The 22,968-nt window shown below is 43.7% G+C and overlaps 1 protein-coding gene across 5 annotated transcripts in view; it reads left to right on the plus strand.

Moving 5' to 3' along the window:
* SCN8A (sodium voltage-gated channel alpha subunit 8) overlaps positions 1–22,966 on the plus strand; it is a 197,658-nt gene extending 174,692 nt beyond the window's left edge. For 3 of the 5 annotated variants that reach the window (XM_057486617.1, XM_057486616.1, XM_057486615.1), the window contains exons 21-27: positions 4,258–4,380; positions 10,157–10,441; positions 12,198–12,251; positions 12,709–12,846; positions 13,906–14,010; positions 16,423–16,693; positions 20,022–22,966. In XM_057486617.1, the coding sequence (XP_057342600.1) occupies positions 4,258–4,380; positions 10,157–10,441; positions 12,198–12,251; positions 12,709–12,846; positions 13,906–14,010; positions 16,423–16,693; positions 20,022–21,169 (2,124 nt within the window). In that variant the 3' untranslated portion in view covers positions 21,170–22,966. The remainder of the gene's footprint in view (positions 1–4,257; positions 4,381–10,156; positions 10,442–12,197; positions 12,252–12,708; positions 12,847–13,905; positions 14,011–16,422; positions 16,694–20,021) is intronic. The other 2 variants (XM_057486619.1, XM_057486618.1) reach the window with 1 other exon arrangement.
* Positions 22,967–22,968: the final 2 nt, after the last annotated feature.

A 22,968-nucleotide genomic window follows, 5' to 3' on the forward strand; every position in this document is an offset into this window, starting at 1 on the left:
GTGTACTAACTAGGTACCACCCCAGATGGTGCCACCTGGAGACCCCGTAGCAGGAGGTGTCAGCACTGCCTGCAGGCTGATTGCAAGGTGGTAGAAGGGCCTCTGCCTCCCGCAGTTGGAAAGCTTGAGTTCTGAGAATTAGGGGAAGTGCTTGGGAGAAGGCCCAGAGAACTGAAGTGACACTGGGCTGGCTCTCTTTCTGCAGAACAGGGGACGTGCCATAGAGTCTTCATTTCACGGTAACTCCTCAGGACTTCTTAGAGTCAAGTGGGACACAAGTGAGAGTCCTAGAAGTCCCTCATCTTCTGGACCCTCCAAGAACTCAGACAAATACATGTACACCACACTTCCAGTGGTCCTAGGGAAGCTGGGATTTGGGACAGATCTTTCCCATCGTGACCTTTGCGTCTTGTTTACAGTAACCTGAACTACTCCACTTCTCTTCTCTCTGGAGTGGGCAGCCCCAGAATTCAAGGATATTGATCAGGTATCCCATGTTCCTTGAGTACCCAAATAAGCTGCTGAAGCATTAACATTCCTACACATCACCATTTACTTAGCAAACATTTTTATCACTTTTTATTCTAGGTGGCAGAGAAATAAAAAGCATGAGACACACATGTAGCCAATTGACAATAAGCCATAAATTTCCCTAGCTTTTAGAAATTGCTGGATTCTTACATTGCCATGAGACCCATCAAGGGCTCCTGAGAACACCTCTGTACCAGTTACTAGTAAACAAATATAGATCAAATACCATTCTCTGTGTAGAATTGTCCCAGAAGCCATAGGAAATCACAGGGACCAACAAGGGCCCCAGCCCCTGGAGAGCTCACACTAGCTTGCAGGGCCCCTCCGGCCTGATGCCAAGCTTGCGGTAATCCAGCATTCTGGGAACACGGCCCTCCCAGGACCCTCCCTTCTGTTGACTTCTCTTGGACCAAACAGCATTTAGTCCTCACATATCAAACGTTTTTTGAGCCCCCACAATAAAGCCTCCTGGGGGATAGAGAGAGTAGAAGACCTGGCACTTCTGTCTAGGACCTGAAAAGGTGACACATACGCAAATAACCACAGCTGGGAGCAGGATGTGCTCGGGGGGTCAGCCCCGACGGCCCCACGGCTGCCACTGGTTGCCACTTTGTAGTTGTGGATGGACAATAAGGCTTAGACTGATATCCGGACATCTGCAACTCAGAGTTTCTGCTATCCTTTTGGGTAAAAAGTCTAGTGCCTTTGGCATTTTAGGACATCAAGTGGGTGTAAATTTTAGGTCCTGATTTAGCACCATCTCTGAGACTCTCTTCCATCTCATCCAGCAGTGACTTGGCATCTGATTCTGTTATTCATCACCATGTTTGTTTCCTTGATGTATTTTCATTCTTATTGCCCCTTAAAGCTGCTAAGAGTATTTTTTAGAACAACAGGGATGATCCAGACAACTTCCAAAGCTTATTCTCTTTGTTTATAAGCCATGTGAGTTCCTGAACAGAGGTAACATTTTATTTTGCTCAGGTCCTTACCTGCACTGGAGGTCTTGTCCTGTAAAGGAATTTTGTCATCTTTTCAGGGAAGTTTATCCCATCATATTCAGAGGTTAATAGCATATCGATTCCTGGATGGGAACTTTCAGAGACCACTCACCTCATCCTGACTTCAGACCGTTGAAAACATTCTCCATTTGAAAATGTTCACATCAGTTTGAAAAAGTCACCCAGTGTCTTTCCCTCTTTCCATGCCTACCTCCTAGGTACCCTGAATTTCGACCTCTCCTCAACTTCTTTAAGGTTTGATTCTTTCCTTAAAGTATATTTAAGCAATGTTCTGATTATCTGCAGTGAAAGTTTAATATAGAGACTCAGAGTATTGTTAGAGTGGCTAAGGAATAACCCAGCTAGGACCCTTTTACTGATCCTGTCTTGGGAGATCTTAGCCAGATTGATCAACTGAGCAGCAGGTTGTATCTGAGCAATGTTTACAGCCAGCCTCTGGATTGGCGTCTGCTTTCTCCACCCTTCTCCCCTTTAGGCCTATTGTTTTCAGGTAAATCACCATCCCGCAAAGAGCTGGTGACTTCTTGCCTTGTATGGGGCCTATAGCCACTAGAAGCTCAGTTTTGTTACAGTCTTTACCTGGCAGTTTCACAGGATAAAGTTGACTCAGGAGTATTTTGAGCCCAATTACTTTGTTGGGATGGGACAGCTTACTTACACATGTACCTATTAAGCTCTCACTAAGATTCTGGCAATTTTAGACCATTTAAGGTTGAGTTGGCTGCATTTGGCAATAGTAGGCAAAAGACACCTCCATGTAGGTTCTTACTGATAATGGTGGAGTAAGGGAAAATAGTTGGCGCTACTGTATTCCAGATGAACTCTAAACCATCTACCCTTCAAAGAACATGAGTAGCCTAGTAGGGCAGCATTTAATTCCAGATTTGCTTTGGATGCTGCCTAGGACTCAGAGAAGATACCCACACTAATGGATTATGAAAACATGCATAGACAAAGGCTCACATCACTTTCAAAAACTGAAACTCTAAGTCTGCTCACCCCTGACCCCCACTAGGTCATTGACCTACTTTTACCCCTGCCAGTCCTGCTGCTTAATTATAAATGTCTTCATTTTTTTAAAAAAGAGTTCTTTATAGTGCAGTGAGATAGAATCAAAGCATACAAGCCCTCAGCTGAACACAACAAATGAAACTAATAGATTCTTTCTTTCTCCCCTAAATTTGCTTGAAAATATCATCAATTTAGAGTCTGTGACCACCACTTCCCAGGAGAGGGAATTTAGAATTGATGGGAACATCTTAACCTATCCCAGAGTTTGTGATGCAGTGTAAGGAAAGATGTCTCTAAGAAACCCAGAGCCCATGCATTATAGGATTTAAACATTTCAAGGTGTTTTCAGGTCTGCTGCCCCCCAGATAGCTCCACATCTCTCGGGTCAGGTGCAGTGCTAAGGGCTGCCCTGGTGCAGTGCTAAGGGCTCATCGTGGTCACTTCTGTGAGGACCCTGGTAGGACAGGGTCAGGTGGCCTCAGGGACAGCAGGAGAAGCCTTTGACCATGACTCTAGGCCTAGAGACCTGCAGACTTGTCCCCAGTGTGGCAATACATTCTACACTGGATTGTTCAGTACCAGTAATCCTCTATTGGATATTGTCATCCAGCTTGCCAGTCGGGGGAGGTGATCTGTCCATGGAAGAAAGAGCTCTGGCCTGGGAATCAGGGGTGTGGGTCTTTAATCCTGGCTCCAGAATTGCCAGTGTGACCCTGGGCAGATTCTTGTGTGTCGGTCTCAATGTCCTCATCTACAAATAAAAATGTTTTCATTCTTCCAAGAATCCTTCCAGTTGTTCTAATGATGAGAGCAATAAAGCAGATCGTCCTGGGAGGGACAGGCTGATTCCTTTGGGCTGTTCTGGAGAGAAAAAATGGGGATTGTGAGGGAAAGTGTGGATTTAGTTTTCCAGACCCAGTCAAGCTCTCATGGCCATGAAGGAGTCATGGTTATAGTTAAAAAATAGAAGGATTATTATAGTTAAAAGTGAGAGGCAGAAGAATTACTTAAGTGGGTTTCATGGAGCCAGAATTCTGTCACGCAGTTTCCTCATTCAGTCCTCCTCCTCTTGGGACCTGCAGACTCAGCTGTGGTACTTCCTGAATGTTTCCTTTGCGGATGTCGTGACTCATCAGATTCTCAAACAAATGGTTTCTTGCCAACCAGGAGTAAGAGAGCTTGTCCCTGTTGGAAGTCCGTGGTGAATGAGCTCAGGAGGGGGCAGCTTGTGTGGAGTGTGTGTATTTATCTGTATTCTTTTCCATAGGTACCCTTAAGTTTGTCTGGCTTAATTTAATGGGAACTTCTGGGACCTGCAGAGACTGTAAAGGGCGAGGGTAAGGTTTTTGTCATCTGTTCAGGCTCCTCTCCTCCCAGTGGGACTTGCTCGCCCTCCCGCTCCCTTCAGCCTCTTCCCTCTGCCGACTGTGTGTGTCTGCCCCACCGCCCTTCTCTCGGTTCCCTCTTCCCTTTGTGTTTTTTCTTCTGCCTCTCTCAACCACCTTTCCTTCCAGGTCGTTTGAGTCCAAGTTGAAGTAGGCAGCTGGTGCTAATCCATTTCCTCTCCCTGGGGGGGCCCAGTTTGTATAATCAGTGCTAGGGGCTTTATTCTAACACTCTGGAACCTCTGTTTTCTTTTCTTTTTGTTTTTGTTCCTTTTTTGTTTTTGTTTTTCTCTTCTGTTTCTGTGTAGGTCTCTTTAGTCAGCCTTATAGCTAATGCCCTGGGCTACTCGGAACTAGGTGCCATAAAGTCCCTTAGGACCCTAAGAGCTTTGAGACCCTTAAGAGCCTTATCACGATTTGAAGGGATGAGGGTAAGATACTAAGAGCAGCTGATCCTTCTGCATGCCAATGAAAACTGTTTAAGCATGCTAGAACTGATCATGGTGGAAAGATCATTCAAACACGAACTCTGTGATGCAGCTGCTGATTTGATCCTCCACTCGTTCTCCCCCGCACCTGCCCCGTGCGGAGGGGCGTTGCAGTAAGCTGTCTCATCACATTAATATCAGCCCCACGCCCAACAACATGCCATCGCAGCACACATTAACATTGGCTATTCTCATTTGGCCTGGCTTACCTGTAGCCCTTGGGGCAGCTTTCTGGGCTGTTGATTAACAGGGAGAATCACCAGGTGCAAAGAAGGGGAATTGTAACCCACAGACCCACTGAAAGCAGAGGCCACAGGCAGGGAGAGTGCCATGTAGGGGCACCAGGCAGGTGGGGACTGTGGCCATGGAGCCACTAAGAAAGTGGCTGAGAAGGGCCTTGAAGACACGATAGCAGGCCTGGAATCGGGGATGCAACAGAATTTGGCCTGGCCCTGGGGAAAGAATTGCTTTTCTTACTATTCTGATTCCTCTTATTGCACCTTGTTGTTCTCAGCCCAGTCCCATAAGGACTGGCAGCCTCTGTCTGATAGCAAAGCTTTCCTCCTCACCCCCACCCTTCTGCCCACGCTATATGGTCCTCTATCCTAACACTGTCAGAGGAACAACCAGGTACAAGGCTAGGTGACTATCAACTAGTTCTCCTGAAATCTCTCAACACCTGCTATTCTGTTTTGGTGATACTCCACCCAAACCAAAAGGTGCAAGGGGCTGTCACCCTGCCAGCTTAAAATAAGGCTCCCTCTTTGGTGCCTTTTTGCTGTCTTTCTTTGTTTAAATGTGCGTGTGTGCGCATGTCACATGTACATGCGTGTGCACTTGTACATGCGCTTGCACGTCAATTTCCTAAAATCAAGTGGGCAACTCGCTTTTAGGGGGTAATAATTGTCTCTTGGTAATCAGAGAGGTCTGTTATACTTAAGGAGACCAAGAAAACTCATTTCAATTCAGATGTTGAATACATGTAGGAGAGCAAACCAGAGGATATGTTTTTAAATGTGCAAATATCAGAATGTAGGAATAAAAATTTAACTGTTGCAGTAAGTTCGCATGAAGCAAGACCAATTGGGGAAACTAGATTCTAGGACAAAGCTACTTCCTTCATTCTTCATCTGTGATCCCTGGTCACTATTTCATGAAGCCACCCACAGTTATACAGGAAGATCAAAATTTCACTGGGATTTGGAATTTTCTTTTATTCTTTTAGTTTATTCAGACAAATGATTTTTGCAACAAATGTGTGTTTCTTCTGTAGCACAGCCACAGTTTGCTTTACTAAATACCAGCTCTCTGCAACCCACCTGAAACCATCTGCAGGAAGGTCAGTTCCACAGCAAAATGAATTTATTTTAATTAAAAATACACTAAAAACAAAAACTCGGCATTTTAAGTCTTTCTCGCACAGATAAGAGAGACTGCAGAAGATGTGCAATAAGGTCATTGTTACCCCAGGCTAAATTTAGGGAGAGCAGGAGTATATTGCAGAGAGCTCAGTGTTTCAGGTGGCCATGGTATCATTGAAAATAGGATTAAAATGCTCTTTCCTCCTCTACCACACTCTATACTTTTTTCAGGAAGACTTAAATCTTTTAAGTAAACTATACTACATGTAGAGTTGATAACCCCATTTTGGGTGACTGAAAAACCGAGGGCTAAAACAAGTGCCTTGAAGACAATCCTCACAACACTGTCCCAGAGCTCAGTAGCCATGACGCTCTGCACCCCCCAGCGGCGATGCTGGGTCTCCTAACAGGAGACTGGTAATGCCTGAAGGAAGCCCCAGGGAAAATGCCCAGTGACACTTGCTACTGACTTTCTCCATCTGGTGCTCGTTACTGCCAGTCCTCTCCTTGTGGCAGATGCAGTCATTCACCAGCTGATACCAGTTTGCTCACCAGGAAATTATTTGAATAATCTGGGCGCAGGCCCTTTTGGTGGCCACATCTCTTCCCTTTAGCTCCTCCTTTCCTCACCTTTCCTGGACTCTCGGTGTCCATTTCCCCCAGAACTATTGTCAGTTTTTCAAGTAGTTTAGGAGCCCAGAGGTCCAGAATGGGTGATCCCAACATTAGAACATTCTCTTTGAAAAGTGTTAGAACGTGAACACGCTACACCAAGGTGTTTCCGCGTGAGATAGTATGGACATGAACAAGTTTGAACCCAAAGCCAGGCTTTCAAATAGACGTTCAGTAAGGGAATCTCTGGTATAGGAATGTCACCTTGTTTGGTTGACTCCACTCAGGCTACGGCATTGACCCCTTCTGGATGGAGAATAACTGCAAGGAGAGATTGAATTTGCCTCAGCTTATAATAAGCTCACCAGTACTGAGGAAAACTAGGCATATATATTTTATTTAAAAGTTCACTTGTTTTTGATTCTTTGGTTTGGGTCCTTGTGTATGCCAATACTTGAGAGATTGCCCTTAGGAAATTTTAAATAGAAAACTTATTTAAAGCTGAATGCCATCAATGCACATGGGCTCAACTGTCACTCTGCTGCTCCAATAATAGCCTCAGACCTTCGTTTGCAAGGGTGCAGATGGCCCTAGCCTGTCCTGGGACACTGACTCCAGTCTCTTCCTCTCTTTTTCCTCAAACCAAACAACAGAAAATTGAAACACTCATGCTGTTGGCAAAGGAATACTTAATGTAGTTCTTTGCTTTTCTCTCTTCCATAGTAATCTTCATTTAAAGATTTTGCTGTGCTACTAAATTTTTGAGAGTATGTGAAACATGCATGCATTTCTGTTGATTGTCAGTACATAGTTGTCCATTAAGGCCATGTTCCCTCTGCCAGATATTAAACGCTATTTGACAGATTTTATAGTGTTCAATGAGCAATGATGTTCTAGGCATTATAGAGAAGACAAAAATGCTGTAAGAATTAGTATCCATTGGAATTTTTTCATCAATTTAATGAGATTTGTATCAATCACTAAGTATAAGCCTCTATTTAAAAAAGTAACTATAGATTGTTAGAACCTATCTTTGAGTAACATTTCTATACCTGGTTATTAACAACAATGAATTTCATCAAAATTAAAGGAATGTAAAATACCTTGGGAGTTATTAGGGAGCAGAAGAAATCCAGTTTATTAAGAGACTATCCATGGAAACTAGCATTGTCATTTATATATGTATATATATAGTGTGAGAAGTCAAAGAAAGAAAACATGATTTCTTGCCCTTTGGTTGCTAAGAATATTAGCAGAGTGACAATATATGGAGCACAGTTAAACAATTTCCATTTAACGTATTGCAACTTATTACGTATGTTCACAGCAAGGAAGAATTATTAAGAAATTTCATTAACTGTTTATTGTTTTATTCATAAAACTAAGCTAAGAAGTTTTTCTTTGGTTACAATTAATAAATGGAAGTACATTTATACTTAAAAGTACATTGGATTGTATAGGATTTTTAATGTCATATATATCGAAGAACAGGGCTCAATAAATACTTCCATGCACTGATTCCTTAGATCTATAAGTTTAAAGTGTGAAGAGATCATTTAGTCAGTTAGCTAATTATTCTTCCCTGCTGTAAACATTATCGTATATTTAACTGTAACACAAACACGTAGGACAGGTTAGAGCCTGTCAAGATGGTCAGAAGAGGTCCTAGAGGTGGCAGATTCTGAATTGAGATAAAAAACATTTCTAGGTTTCACATCTTTGGGGCCGATTCCCCTGTCACACACTTGTGATGGTCTAATAGAAGGTCATGATCTCATCTAAGCTTTGCTGCAAGATGCTGTCACATAGACTTGAGCTTCTGAGTCCTGACATAATCTACTCTCTATCATTTGAGAAATGATTACTCCATTTGTGGATCATCCTCCTTTTGCCTGTTCTTTTGCACATTTCATTGCTTCCTGGTGCTCCCACCAAAGGGTGAGCAACTGTAGAATGAGGAGGTAAAATTCAAGTCTGATCACCTGACAAATTTGATCAAATAAATAAATAAGGAAATATGAATATCATTCTCCAAAATAACTTGGGGATTTTCCAGATTTCAGATATGCTGGCTTTCCTTGCTCAAAGTAATGAACAGTTGAAGTATAATGATTTTATACTAATAATTATATCTACAAGAGATTTCTTGGTCTAAGAATTAAGAAATAACTGCCTCTCACTCTAAAGGCCTTCATATATGAATTTGAGAAACACAAAACTATTGTTTTAATCTAAGGAGGAGTGACTCCTTAGCAGAATATCATTGCCTTTTTTATAGAGGACAGAACAGAGCTCCTCTCATCTACATGTTCCTATAAGTGTCATTGCACTCTAATGCAAAAGCAAGATAAAGAAAACCTGAACCCAAGTCAGGCTTAAACTAGAGCCCAGAGCTGCCCCCTGGTGTTCCTTCCAAAGCACCCTCCTTTCGGCCCTTGGGGTGCTGAGCTTATTGGCAGCGTGTGCTCTCTCTCTCCCTTGCACTGAAAAAATGATGCAGGAACAGAGTGATATTGTCACCTCCTCTTAACAAAACATTAGAAGACTTCGTTTACATCTAGTATCTTTATTTTAACTCCAGTTAATCCTGCTAGGATATTAGAAAAGGGAAGGGATAGTCTTCCCATTTTAGGGTTGCCACTCCGGGGCTTAGCAATCTTGCTTAAGATGACAGCAAGTGAGAATCAGGGCAGAAAAGAATACCAGCCTTGTTTTCTGTCCTACCACCTGAAATGCTATTTTTGTAAGCACTTTGAACTCCTAGTGAAAACTGCTGCCACAGTGGAAATGTTGTCTAGCTACTCCTACCTGTAGTGTGAGACAAAATCAACATTAAAAATGACCCAGAAACTTTGATTCTTGAGGGTTTTTTTCCCCTATGCTTTTTTTCATTCTTGAGCTTACTATAGTCACTGACTTTTAACAATATGCCAGGCTTGGGGTTTCAAGACCAGTGATCTAACCCCAAACTCTCCAAAAAACTTAAGTCATTTCTATTTCTTATACATATGAAGAGTCGAGTCAAGCCCTGGATTGAGCAGAGAGACATCAGCACTGGGCAAGCAGGGGTAACTCTTAGATTTATAAGCCTGAAGAGTCAGAAAAAGAAGGCTGAGGAATACTGAATGTGAAAAACATACCTCGTCTGATTTTATTTTATACCGTTTGGTAGAGGGAATATAGCTTTTCTTTTTCTTGAGCCTGCAAAATATGCATGCTCAGCTATTGCCTGAAATAAGACAACTGGCCTTGCATAGTCATAAAAGAAATGTTATGTGCCATTGAGTCACTGCTAACCCCAAAGGGTGATTTTGAACAATCGTACCTTGTTTTGCAGAGGGGGAATGTCTGTTGAAAGGCAACTAGAGAGCTTGAAATCACTCAGATTTTCCCGTGAGGGCATATTTTACGGGTTGGCAAAGAGAAAGACTAAACTAAGAAATAATTTTTTCAATCCCACGTTGGCACCTAGGAGAGAAGATCTGGGTCAACTTGGGCAGGGAAATTTGTGTTAAATGAAATAAACATGTAAATATGTAATTTATCAGAATTCCTCAAAATATATTTCAGAGATTTACAAAAAATCGGTCCCACTTTTGAATCAGTCCCATTACCCTAATTCCAAAAGGAACACTATGTTTCCATAGTCAGAACAAGCCACACAATGTCATTCCCCTCCTGGAAATCAAAAGTGCGTCTGTTGGTACTTCCTCCCAACACTCAGCAACCTTCCCCTTCCAACGCAGGTGGTGGTGAATGCCTTGGTGGGCGCCATCCCCTCCATCATGAATGTGCTGCTGGTGTGTCTCATCTTCTGGCTGATTTTCAGCATCATGGGCGTTAACCTCTTTGCGGGAAAGTACCACTATTGCTTTAATGAGACTTCTGAAATCCGATTTGAAATTGAAGATGTCAACAATAAAACTGAGTGTGAAAAACTCATGGAGGGGAACAATACAGAAATCAGATGGAAGAATGTCAAGATCAACTTTGACAACGTTGGGGCAGGATATCTGGCACTTCTTCAAGTGGCAAGTATTGTTATCTTTTAAGTCCTGGGGAATTCAGATGGCTAGCGGAAATCTCATTTGGCTCCTTCTCAATCCTTCATCCAGAATCAGGATTGCTCTTAGTAGGTCACAGAGAACAGTGTCATTTCCCAAACCAGTTCCAGGGAGACAGCTTTCCTGAGTACTCTGACTTCTCCAAGACCTCACTCAAAGGTAATCTCTCACTATGCTCAGAAACAGTTCTCAATCACAAAGATCCCTGCAGCATAATAAAGTTGCAGAGACATCACCTTCTCTCTCCAGGACAGAATATATAGTTAAAAAGAAAGAAAAAAATCAAGAAGGTAAGTGCATAGATATCCCCCCCTAAAAAGGACAATTTTGATGGAACAGAGCAATCGAATGTAACAGCTTCCTTAAAATTAACAGAAGAGAATTTGCCACCGATGTCAGTTCATCCTCAGGAAAAGGTCTCAGACTAATGTATCACAGTAAGAAAGGATTTATTTTAATCATGTAGCATTCTTTCCATCATGCCTAGTTTTCCTCTTGCACTGGGTTTTTTGGCATGTTTGACAAGTTAGTATGATGCAATGAAAGCGCCTATGCTTTGGACTCAGATGAAGGTTTGAGCCACACTGATATTCATTGGATATGTAATCTTGGGCAAATTGTGCAACTGCCCTGAGTCTGTTTCTTCATCTGTTAAATGTGGGTAATAATACCTTGCATGGTTGTTAAGAGGGTTCATGATAATTTATTAAAATTTCTTAGCACAATGCCTGGCACAGAGAAGTGCTTAATGAATCGTATTTGTTACTAAGGATTTTGTTACTGTTACAACTGTGCCTGCATCGTATAATTTGGGGAGTATTGAATGTGATAATGCAGATGAAGCACTCAACCTGAGCTTGCATGTGATAAGCACTTACTATAGCTAGTAGTAGGAGGCAAAGTTAATGGAATGAGCAGTGGTTTATGCAACTTCAAAGCTCTTTTGTTCCATCCCAGTTCAAAAAATTAGAGCCACAAATTGGATCTGAATTGGAACAGCTCTAGATCAGTACACCAGCCAGTCAACCAGCCAAACACTGTATTCAGAGTCCCCACCATATGCAAGGGACTGTGCTTGGCACTATTAAGGCCATCCAGTGAACAAACAGCTGCCCCTGGTCAGGTACATAAAAAAAGGAGGAGGAAAAGAAAACATGGAGAATGTGAAATTGGTTAACCTGTATTTATTTCCAAAATCAGGCTAGATATAGTAGATTGAAGGAGAAGAATTGGGAAGGGGCTACCTAGGGTGAATCATAGGCTACACTTGTTTATGTTAGTAGGAGAAGACATCTGACCTTAACTTTTTAATGCAACTATGAATTTTTCAGACCTGAATCACTTGGTTAACAACTTTTAAAAAATAATGACTTCTCAGTGGAGAGCTTAGATCGAAGTACCCTCAGTAGATTCCTGCCATTCATTGATAAATAAGAGTTTTCCCTAGATTCAGGCAACCTTTTCAGGCCCATTTGTAAAAGTATGGTTCCAATGACCATTGTCAACACGTTTCTCTATCAAGCTCTGGTGTTATTTTCGGGGACATAGACAAAACTCACCAGGGCCCTGTTTTAACACACAGAAAATTCTGTGTCCACATAAAGCTGAACCCAAACACACTGTCTTGTGTTCTCACTAAATCTAAGCCAGGTCTTTGGAACCCCTGCCTAGACTGCCACCCACCCCCAAACAGCACAGTCTAATGAATGACTCTGTTTGCCAGGCAACCTTCAAAGGCTGGATGGACATAATGTATGCAGCTGTAGATTCCCGAAAGGTAAGGACATGCATGGTGAAACCACAGCCTCCTTAGAGGGTTAGAAAGAAGTGGCATGGTGGAGCTCATCAAGAGAGGGCTAGAACATTTATTGCTGGTTTGATTGGGCACAGATCACTTTCCTCCTCTTTCACACTGGCTCCAGATGCCTGGGCTGTTGATTCGTATGTGGCCCCATGGAGCCGTCTGCTCTTCAGTGCTGCTTTGAAATAAGTACGGCTCCTAGCAGACAGCATCCCCTTCCCCCTCGCCTCATGATTGCATATTCTCCACTTAAGTCCTGGCAGGAATGGTGCTTTCTCAGGGCAGGACCTGTCAGTGTGGAGAAGGAGGCAGGCAGAGAGAACCTGGGAGCCCCCCATCCCAGCTTGTTCGGCGGCTCGCGTGGTCAGTTATTGCCCACCCGATCTGCATGCTAGGAGCTGACTATCTCCCTTTTCCTCCTGTCCTTTGACAGCCTGATGAGCAGCCTAAGTATGAGGACAACATCTACATGTACATCTACTTTGTCATCTTCATCATCTTCGGCTCCTTCTTCACCCTGAACCTCTTCATTGGTGTTATCATTGATAACTTCAATCAACAAAAGAAAAAGATAGGTCTCCTCCCCTCATTGCCAGTGGCCAGAGGTCAACTGAGATAAGAGGCACTTGTGTCCCTACCTCTAGAGAGAAAGCAGCTCTCTTTCTCTAAAATCCGTATTATCACCTCACTGTGTGGTGCTAACCCCACCGTACATCAGCCCCAACCAACTCCTTCTGTTGGGGGCTGGACTTCACAGTGTGTAGTTAACCACATCAGCTAGGCCAAACCCAGCAATTTATTAGCAATTCTCGACACCTTTTGGTGTCTGGCCCTGGTAGAGAGATGTTTCGGAGACAACTGAAAGTTAAATGAAGGTGGAAATGAAAGCTGATCTCTTTCCCACCAGTATACATTGTACACTGGGTTTGGCTTCCCACCGAAGGCCAAGGTCAGAGAGGGCCTAGTGGCAGGGTGAACAGGAAAAAAGCAGGTGAATGGCTCTAAGAGAAGTAGAAATTGTCTCAACTTGTAATTATCCTTGTTAATCCCTGAGCATGACTAGCAAATTAGGATTTGAGAGACCACCCTTGGAAAGTTCACTTCCTTACTTATCCAAGATGGTTAGTAGTTCTTCCAAAGCAAATTGAAAAGATTACTCTTGCCATTCATTTTATAAATCAACTCTGTCTCAACAAACTTCAAGAAACTCCCCAAATTGTTTTCTTGCAACTGGATTTCTAGATTTTGAATATTGTCAGAAGTAAATGGATCATTATCTAGCACCTGAAAATCCTTTATTTTTAAAATATTTTTTCTAGACTTTCATCAGGAAAGCAGGCCCCCAGGATGTATGAAGCAGTGAGGTGTTCAGAGTCCTTGCTCTCAGGTTTACCCTTCGCTGAGATCTGTAATTGGATAGTCCATTTCCTTCCCCCCTAGCCACTAGCAGCCCACTTACATCCCAAGCTGAAAATAGTCAGATATCTCCTTGAATTAGAATAGTTGTACCGGGTCTGTCTCCCTCTGGGACAGCTATTAGCTAAACTGACCTCTGGAAAGCAAGGGGGCTAACTGAACCCATAGCATGTGAGAGCCAGTTGTAATTGCTCGTTCTTTTTCCCTCCTTTACTTTGGAGGTCAGGACATCTTCATGACTGAAGAACAGAAGAAGTACTACAATGCCATGAAAAAACTGGGCTCAAAGAAGCCACAGAAACCCATTCCCCGGCCCGTGGTGAGTGCATTGTGCAGGCTGAGGGCACAGTTCTGCAGAGGAAGGAGAGGGGGAAGGGTGGCTGCCTATGCCCTCCAGTCCTATCCTAGCTGCCCCATCCAGAGGATCCGAGGAAGGCAGCAGGACAGGGACCATGGTGCGGGGTGGCTTTTGCACTCGTGCTTGACCTTCCCTCCGGGCCTCCCTTGGGCACAGGCAGAACATCAGCATGTTAACCACATTGGGTCTGGGCCTGGTAGAGGAGTGTTTCGGAGACAACTGAAAGTTAAAGGAAGGAGAAAGTGAAAGCTGATCTCTTTCCTACCAGTATGAGCTAGGATTGGGTCATTATTTTCTCAGCCTCAACCCAGCAAGTAAGTCTTCTTTGCAAGGATGTGCCTGGAAGCTTGAATAATGCTTCTGGCTATTTGTGGCGGCAGAAGAGGGTGAAACTAGAGGAGTCTGATGTCCTGATTTCCTCTCTTGAATTGAGTCTTGTAAAACATATGGGGGCTGGGGTTCTGCTTTACCCTTCTGCTGGCAGCTGTTGTCCTCTTGCTTCAGAGAAGAAGCTCTGCCAGGCGTTAAAAGCCAGGCTCAAAGTTCTGTCTTTTGTGACTTTCATTTAAAGTAACTTTATTTTAAAAAACAGAGATCTTAAAATAAAAGCTTACCTGGCCATTTGTATATAAAAGTAGAGCTACTTTGTTTTAATCAAGAATGGGAGTCCCAGAGCATTTTCCCTACTTAGCTGCACACCCTGCTCCTGGCACACCCACCTTGCCAGCTTCTGAGGGAAAGAAATCCCTAGGTCTTTGTAGAACAGTTTGAATACCACCAAGTTAAAGTAATCCTGAAAGTAAGCATTACTTCAAGTGTCTAGGTACTTAAAAAAAAAAAATTGGGTTGATCTTAAGAAAGAGAATGTCTTTTATATTTCCTTGATAATAATCAAGTTTCCATTTTGTGAAAGAAACGAGACTTCAGAGGCAGTGGGAGAGGATGAACATTTCTAAAGTTCTGTTCAGTCCTTTGCCCAGGGGAACCTGACTATGATTTATTCCATACTAAAATATAAAATCTTAGTGTGGAAGGAAGCATTAATAAAGAGTAATTAGCATACACTCAGCAAATAGTTATAGATCTCATGCTGTATATCAGGCACTAGGCTTAAAACGAGGCACAAAATTTAGATGCTGCTATCATGGAGCTTAAAATGATGTGGCTTAGGCTAGAGTAGGGCCAACAGAAATGGAATGAAGTGGATGAATTCACATGGTGGGAGTATTGGTAAATAAGTAAGCAAAGAGCTATTATAAAATGTAGAATGTTGTGAGAAAAAATTCACTGGAGGGCCATGACAGAGAATTATGGGGGTTCGAGGTGGGAGACTTACTCCAGTAGAGTAGTCAGAGAAAGCCTCACTGAGGAGGGTCTCCTTGCATGAATGAGAAAGAACCAAAATGCTGGGGAAAGAGATCCTAAAAAGCAGGTGAGGCCTTAAAAACAGGTGACAGTCTGACTAGGTGGTGATGCACTAGAGGAAGGAGCATGAGATAAGCAGGGTTGGACTGTGCAAGGCATCTTTAAGCCTGGTGAACAGTAGGAATTTTCTTGCAAGCTTGGCGAGAAATATTGAAAGGTCTTAAGTTGAAGAATGATGTATTCCATTTATGTCTTTAAATAATCTTACTTGCTTCTATGTGGAGACTGCATTGGATGAGACCAGTTAGAGACTCTTCTGGAAGTCCAGGTGAAAGCTGACGTGGCTTATGCTAGAGTAGGGCTGACAGAAATGGAATGAAGTGGATGAATTCAAGTTACTTTTGAAGGAAGAACCAGTAGTATCTGCAAATGGGTTTGATGGGGATGAGGGAGAAGAAAGAGACAAGGACGACCCTCAGATTTCTGGTTTGCAGGCTAGATGAATTATTGAGATGAAAGAGGAACAGGTTGGGTGAGGGGCAAGGAAGAGACTTAGTTGTGCTTTGGACTTGTTAAGTTTGAAAGGCTATGAGTCACCAAGGAGAGATGTCAAGTAAGCAATATGGGAATTCATAGGAAAAATATTGGCTGGAAAAGAAAGAACTTGAGAAACATGTACATTACGTAAGCAGTAGGGATAGATGTAGATAAAGAAAAAATCAAGAGAAGAAAGGAGACTAAGAAGGAGCAGCTGGAGAGGCAGGACAATCTCTAGAAGTGTGTGAAGGTGTAGACACCCAGAAAAATGGCAATTTTGTAAAACTCTTGGTGAAGCAATAGTGACGTTGGGGTCTGTGCATGCTCCTGGTGTCCTGGCAGAACAGCAGAATAGAGCTGGCTAGACTTACAGGAAAGAAAGCCGCGTACTTCAACAGGATAACTTCCACCATCTTCTTGGAAAGGTTTTCATAAGTCCTTGTGTTTCTTTCTTCCCTCCTCTCCCCCCAGAATAAAATCCAAGGTATCATCTTTGATTTTGTCACTCAACAAGCCTTTGACATCGTCATCATGATGCTGATCTGCCTTAACATGGTGACAATGATGGTGGAGACGGACACTCAGAGCAAGCAGATGGAGAACATCCTCTACTGGATCAACCTGGTCTTCGTCATCTTCTTCACCTGCGAGTGTGTGCTCAAGATGTTTGCCTTGAGGCACTACTACTTCACCATCGGCTGGAACATCTTCGACTTCGTGGTCGTCATCCTGTCCATCGTGGGTGAGGGGGGCGGGCTGGGGCGGGGGCGGGCCTGGCTGGCCTGGAGGGTGGGGTTCCTGGCACAGCAGCAAGTCACACAGTCCGAGGCGTGGGCAGGTCACTGCCATAGCTTAAGCCCCTGTGTGCCCCTAAATCACCTCACGGGCCTGCAAGGCGGGTCATGTGGTCAGGGAGTTTCTACTGGGTATTCGTAACAGTCTTGGATTATACGTTCTCTAGTTGAAGGGAAAAAAAGGTTGTTTGGTTCTTGCTTTCAAGGAGTTTGAAGTCTGATAGGCAAGGTAAAAGAAGCTTACTGGAAAATGGCTACGATCGTGGTATAAAATGGGAAAAGGAATGGTCAGAGAAGGTGAAGTTGGATATTAAATGAAATGGTCTGGGGAGACTCTGCCGGCGATGGTGGGAGTGCTGATGATGTTGGCAGGGTTCAATGTGCTGAGATCTTAGTGTGTGCGAGGTCACTTGCATTATCTCATTTGATCCTTTTGACAGTCCAGGAAGCAGCCTATTTTGTTACCTTCTCTGTAAAAATGTCTAAGGTCACTCAACCAGAAAGTTGCTTTGTAACAGCAACTGTATGGCATTTCGCTTCAACCTAAAGGCTCAGAAGGGGTGATGTCCTGGTAGGCAGAGGAAATGTCCCATTGGTTGCCTCCCAAAATGTTTCTTTGCTTTCCTAAAAGGTATCTTGAATGACGATACACTACCTTGGCTCCAGGTAGGTTTGACTGGCTTAGGCTAGTGGAGAGCGTGTGCCGAAGACCATGGAAACCAGCCCCAGAGCTCCAGCGACCAGGCAGGTTTAGTGAGGTGGTGATGTGGGCGACAGCAGGCAGCTGACCCTCCCTGCCGGCTGGTGCCACCTTCTAGTTCTGTCCTCGGAACAGCGTGTCCCAAAGTATGTTGGCACGAACACCGATCCAATACACCTCTCCCCGAGAAAAGAAGCCCAATTAAATTACTTTGGGCAATATTGTACACTGAATTTCCCCTGGAGAGTTACAGAGCACATTCACCTATAGAAGGCTTTTGGAAGTCCTGCAGTAAAGAATTCTGTCTAACTTTTAACACACCATCCCACCTTTATTTGATCACAGTGCCCTTTCTTCAAGTAATAATGATGATATCTCATATTTTAATGAAAAATACTAATGTGCCAGTCACCATTCTAAGGGCTTTACATATTTTAATTCGTATCATTCTTACAACAACTGTCTAAGTGTCATGAGGGACCGAGACACAAGAGCAGCATCTGAGAACGTGGCTGGTAAGCGAGCCTGCCCTCAAACCCAGGCGCCTAAGCGTCCACAAAATACGTGCACAGGGCTGCCCTTGTCCACTGTTGCTGAACTTTCAGTGCCCGTCCACCACTGAATGGGATGGAGAACTCACAGAACAAGCCATGCCCCTATTCTTGGATGGCACTCAAGATAAAGAGGAAGAACACTGTTACTTTTGGTGATTGGGATTTTTATTGAATGTCATTAAATTGTTCAGAAACAAAATATAGAAATTAGCTTTCTAAACTGAGAGGGAAAGTGAGCCCTGGAACCTCCTAGAGGACCCGGTGCCTGGTGTTCTGACTGCCAGATTGCTGTCTGCCCCCGTCCGTCCCTTCACTCTGGGAACAAATTCACATTCTTCCTGCAGAGCCTTCCTCAGGCAACTCCTCACTGAAGCCTTCCTTGTCCATCAGTGATGAAATGCCAGTTTTACACACATTCTCTGACTCACGGTCACTGGTTATGACTTAATTAAGTAGTAAAAAAAAAAAAAAAAACAGGCCCGAGAGGCCATCATGGGTCCTGGCTGAGGTTTTCCTGAAAGCTGAAACACCCGTGGCATTCTCGCTCCAGGGAAGGCCCCTACTCTCTGGACTTACTGCAGATGAATAACTAAGACATCACGGCCAAAGGACAGTGAAATCATGGGGGGGAGCCAGACCTCATTAGTTGCCTGTGGATATGGAAATTTGATAGCATTTTGGTGAGGAATCGATAACACCTCTGAAGGTCATGCCTACAGAGGTGTCCCTTCCTGAAAGTTAAGTTTCTTTCCTAGCCTAAAACCTTCAAACAAGGGAATTCAGAGCCTTCTGCAGTTCTCTTCCCAATATTTATTCACAAATCCTTAGGCTTGAAAGATATTTCCTTATTTAAAGTACTACATCCCTCATGTGTGAGTTTAAGTTCGTGTTGTCATGTCAGGGCCTTGATAAGAGAAGGCACCAAAGGAAGAGAACATGTCCTTGTCTTCCCTTCATCCTTCATTTCCCAAATTTTTCCTCTCCTTTTCCTTCTGGGGCCCCTCATCAGGCTCCCGTTTTAAAGGTGAGTGGTCTGGTTGAGGTGGACCCCTGGATAAATGTAAACGCAAAGGCTCTATCCATTGTTCGTTTTCATTCTCTACTTTCATATCCTACTAATGACTTGACATTTTTATCTGCTTATACTGGTTTCTAAATTATGCTTTAAACACAAAATCCAGAGGCTCTGAGTTAAAAGCCACTCATGAGAGGTCCCTTTAGTTTTCTAGGCAAGTTTGGTGACATTGGGCAGTGAGAAACCAAAAGTTCCTTTTTAGAGCCAGAAAGAAGATACTTTGAAAATTTGTGGCATTCTCAAAATCAGAGACAGCACAGCCAAAGGGCAGTGAAGTCATGGGGTGGAGCCAGACCTCGTTAGTTGCCTGTGGATATGGAAATTTGAGCATTTTGGTGAGGAATCGATAACACCTCTGAAGGTCATGCCTTCACAAATCTGAAAACAAAAAATTATCCTTGAATGGAAAACATACAAATGAGGACCTATTCAAATGCGGACTGGTGAACTGTTAAAATGAATAATCTAAAATTAGTTTAGGAACAGAGATCAATCTCATAAACGTAATATTAAGTCAAAAAAGAAAGCTAGAGATTTAAAAAGTTGATCTATAAAAAGATATAATTCTTTAATCATAGTAGGATGTTATCTATATGTTATTTATGGATTCATACATAGCAAAACTTACAAAGATACCAGAATGCTATCTTCAGGATTGTGGTTGCTTCTGGGGCTGAAGAGAAGAAGCAAATTCGGTAAAATGCTAGCATTTATTAAAATCTGGGTGTTAGGTACACAAGTGTCTATTCGATCATTTTCTCTGCTTTTTTATGTGTTTTGAACCATGTAATTTTCTTTTTTATTATGAGAGTTCAGATTGACTAGAAAGGTACTCATTTCTGTAAAGTCCTTCAAACTTAAGGGTTCCATAATGCCAGGTGACGTAAGTAAAGAAAAATGGAATCTCCAATCGCAGTAACATAACTGTCTTCTGTTCCTCTTCTCAGGCATGTTCCTGGCTGATATAATTGAAAAATACTTTGTTTCCCCAACCCTATTCCGAGTCATCCGATTGGCCCGTATCGGCCGCATCTTGCGTCTGATCAAAGGTGCCAAAGGGATTCGTACCCTGCTCTTTGCCTTAATGATGTCCTTGCCTGCTCTGTTCAACATTGGCCTTCTGCTCTTCCTGGTCATGTTCATCTTCTCCATCTTCGGGATGTCCAATTTTGCATATGTGAAGCATGAGGCTGGCATTGATGACATGTTCAACTTCGAGACGTTTGGCAACAGCATGATCTGCCTGTTTCAGATCACGACCTCAGCTGGTTGGGATGGCCTGCTGCTGCCCATCCTGAACCGCCCCCCTGACTGCAGTCTGGATAAGGAGCACCCAGGGAGTGGCTTTAAGGGAGACTGCGGGAACCCCTCAGTGGGCATCTTCTTCTTTGTAAGCTACATCATCATCTCCTTCCTCATCGTTGTGAACATGTACATCGCCATCATCTTAGAGAACTTCAGTGTGGCCACAGAGGAAAGTGCAGACCCTCTGAGTGAGGATGACTTTGAGACCTTTTATGAGATCTGGGAGAAGTTTGACCCTGATGCCACCCAGTTCATCGAGTACTGTAAGCTGGCAGACTTTGCAGATGCCTTGGAGCACCCGCTCCGAGTGCCCAAGCCCAACACTATTGAGCTCATTGCCATGGACCTGCCGATGGTCAGCGGGGATCGCATCCACTGCTTGGACATCCTTTTTGCCTTCACCAAGCGGGTCCTGGGAGACAGTGGGGAGTTGGACATCCTTCGGCAGCAGATGGAGGAGCGGTTCGTGGCATCCAATCCTTCCAAAGTGTCTTATGAGCCAATCACGACTACACTGCGGCGCAAGCAGGAGGAGGTGTCCGCAGTGGTTCTGCAGCGCGCCTACCGGGGACATTTAGCAAGGCGGGGCTTCATTTGCAAAAAGATGACTTCCAATAAGCTGGAGAATGGAGGCACACACCGGGAGAAAAAGGAGAGCACCCCTTCTACAGCCTCCCTCCCATCTTATGACAGTGTAACTAAACCTGAAAAGGAGAAACAGCAACGGGCAGAGGAAGGAAGAAGGGAAAGAGCCAAAAGACAAAAAGAGGTCAGAGAATCCAAGTGTTAGAGGAAATCAAAAATTAAATATTGTACCGATTTAAAACTTGCAAGTAAAAGATTGTTTACAAACTTCCTGAATATTATCAATGCAGAACAGCTGTGGAGACACTTCACCCAGAAGATCTATACCAAACGTAGTCTGCTTACCAGTCTTGAGCAGTGACCTCCCAAGGGCAAAGGACCCTGCTCCCTGGACTCACAGATGTTCTAGTGCTTGGGCAGCTGGTTACTGCATGTTCCACATCAGTCAGTGCAACTTAGGACAAAACCAACAGGATACAAAAACAGAGAGGCTGCCGGGACCAGCAGATTTCTGTTGCAGCCAAATGGATTTTATTTTTTCATTTTGTTGATTCTCAGAAGCAGAAAGCATCACTTTAAAAGTTTGTTTGTTCATGCAAACTCTATTTGCATTCTTACCTTAGTTAAGCTAAGCAGCAAAAAGAAAAAACACACACACTCACATTTAGCCCATGTCATTTAATTGTCAGTTTCTTTGGCATAAACGGCATCTTCTCCACATGGGCATCACATGGTTTGGCAAAGGGTGGGGGAAAACGATCAGGTTTCTTCAGGCTGAGGAGGACTTGCTCAGGCCGATCCAAACGTTGTGCTTATTCAATGCATAGAAATGATTTGCATGATGGCATGCTGTGATCAGAAGTCATGCATGAGAACCATACACCACAGGACACTCCTAATCCTGTCCCCTGCACTGGGTCAGCCTTTGGATAGGACCCAGCCTTGCACCGTTCACTGTATTTGGAGGAAAAAATGGTAAGAGTTCCATACCCGCTGCAATTCTTTATGAATTCTGAGAAGTCTTTCATACACCTTCTGGGTAGGGAAACATGACCAACCAATTGACCACCACCACCAACAAAAAACAAACCCAATCCAACAAGCAGATGGATCCGTTGTATGTATATGTTGAACAGATGTCTCTAACATACAGCCATTGTTGCACATTCTGAAAGATGAACTATTTAATGCTGCTCTGTGTCCCAGACGTGGGGAAATTTTGGTCTTGAATGGCTTGTATTAATAATGTCACTGTAAAACCAAATCCTAGGGCTAAAAACAAAAATCAAAAAAAAAAATGTTCATTTGTATCTTGCAATATTTATGAGGATTGTTTAGCCTTCATACTGGAAAACTGACATTCATTTGGGGCAGAGATGAAAGTGCTATTCAAAGTGGCACATTATCTCTAGAGGGTATTGGGGAACTTAAACAACCTTTTGTTGGGGCCTAGGGGTACTCACTTCATTCAGTGCCATGTCCTCTTGCACTGTGGCTTTCTCCGGGCCTGGGGCCACACGGAGAGGTGTTCAGGTGTCCTGGACGGTCTCTCCTCTACAGAGCGTGGCGCACATTCACACATTGCATGATTCCTTTGGCTTCCATCACATTTTCCCACCAAGCGGGGCTTCCCCTACCCACAGAGGTGGGTGAGGGCAGCAGCACCGGGGCTAAGGCTGTGGTTTCTTTCTTTACTAATAGACTACATAGTCACCAGTGGGACCAGAGGCAGAGCTGGAGCCGCCTCTGAACCAAGCCCACTTGGTTTCTTTATTGCACTGGTTCTCATGAGAAAGCGACTTCATATGAGATGTTCCAGCTCCCCCACCTCATTCCCTTTCAGCCAGTTTTGCTGTCTGCTTCGCGACCTGCCCATGGCCATTGGAGGGTGGCTTTAGGGGGAGCTTCATATCTCCAGTCCATCTCCTGCTTTAGGGAAGACGGTTCTTAGTCCAGGGGTGTCTTATATGACAACTAGATTTCAAAACCAAGATGCTGCAATTG

The sequence above is a fragment of the Manis pentadactyla genome, chromosome 10, assembly GCF_030020395.1.
Source record: "Manis pentadactyla isolate mManPen7 chromosome 10, mManPen7.hap1, whole genome shotgun sequence".
Lineage (NCBI taxonomy): Eukaryota > Metazoa > Chordata > Mammalia > Pholidota > Manidae > Manis > Manis pentadactyla.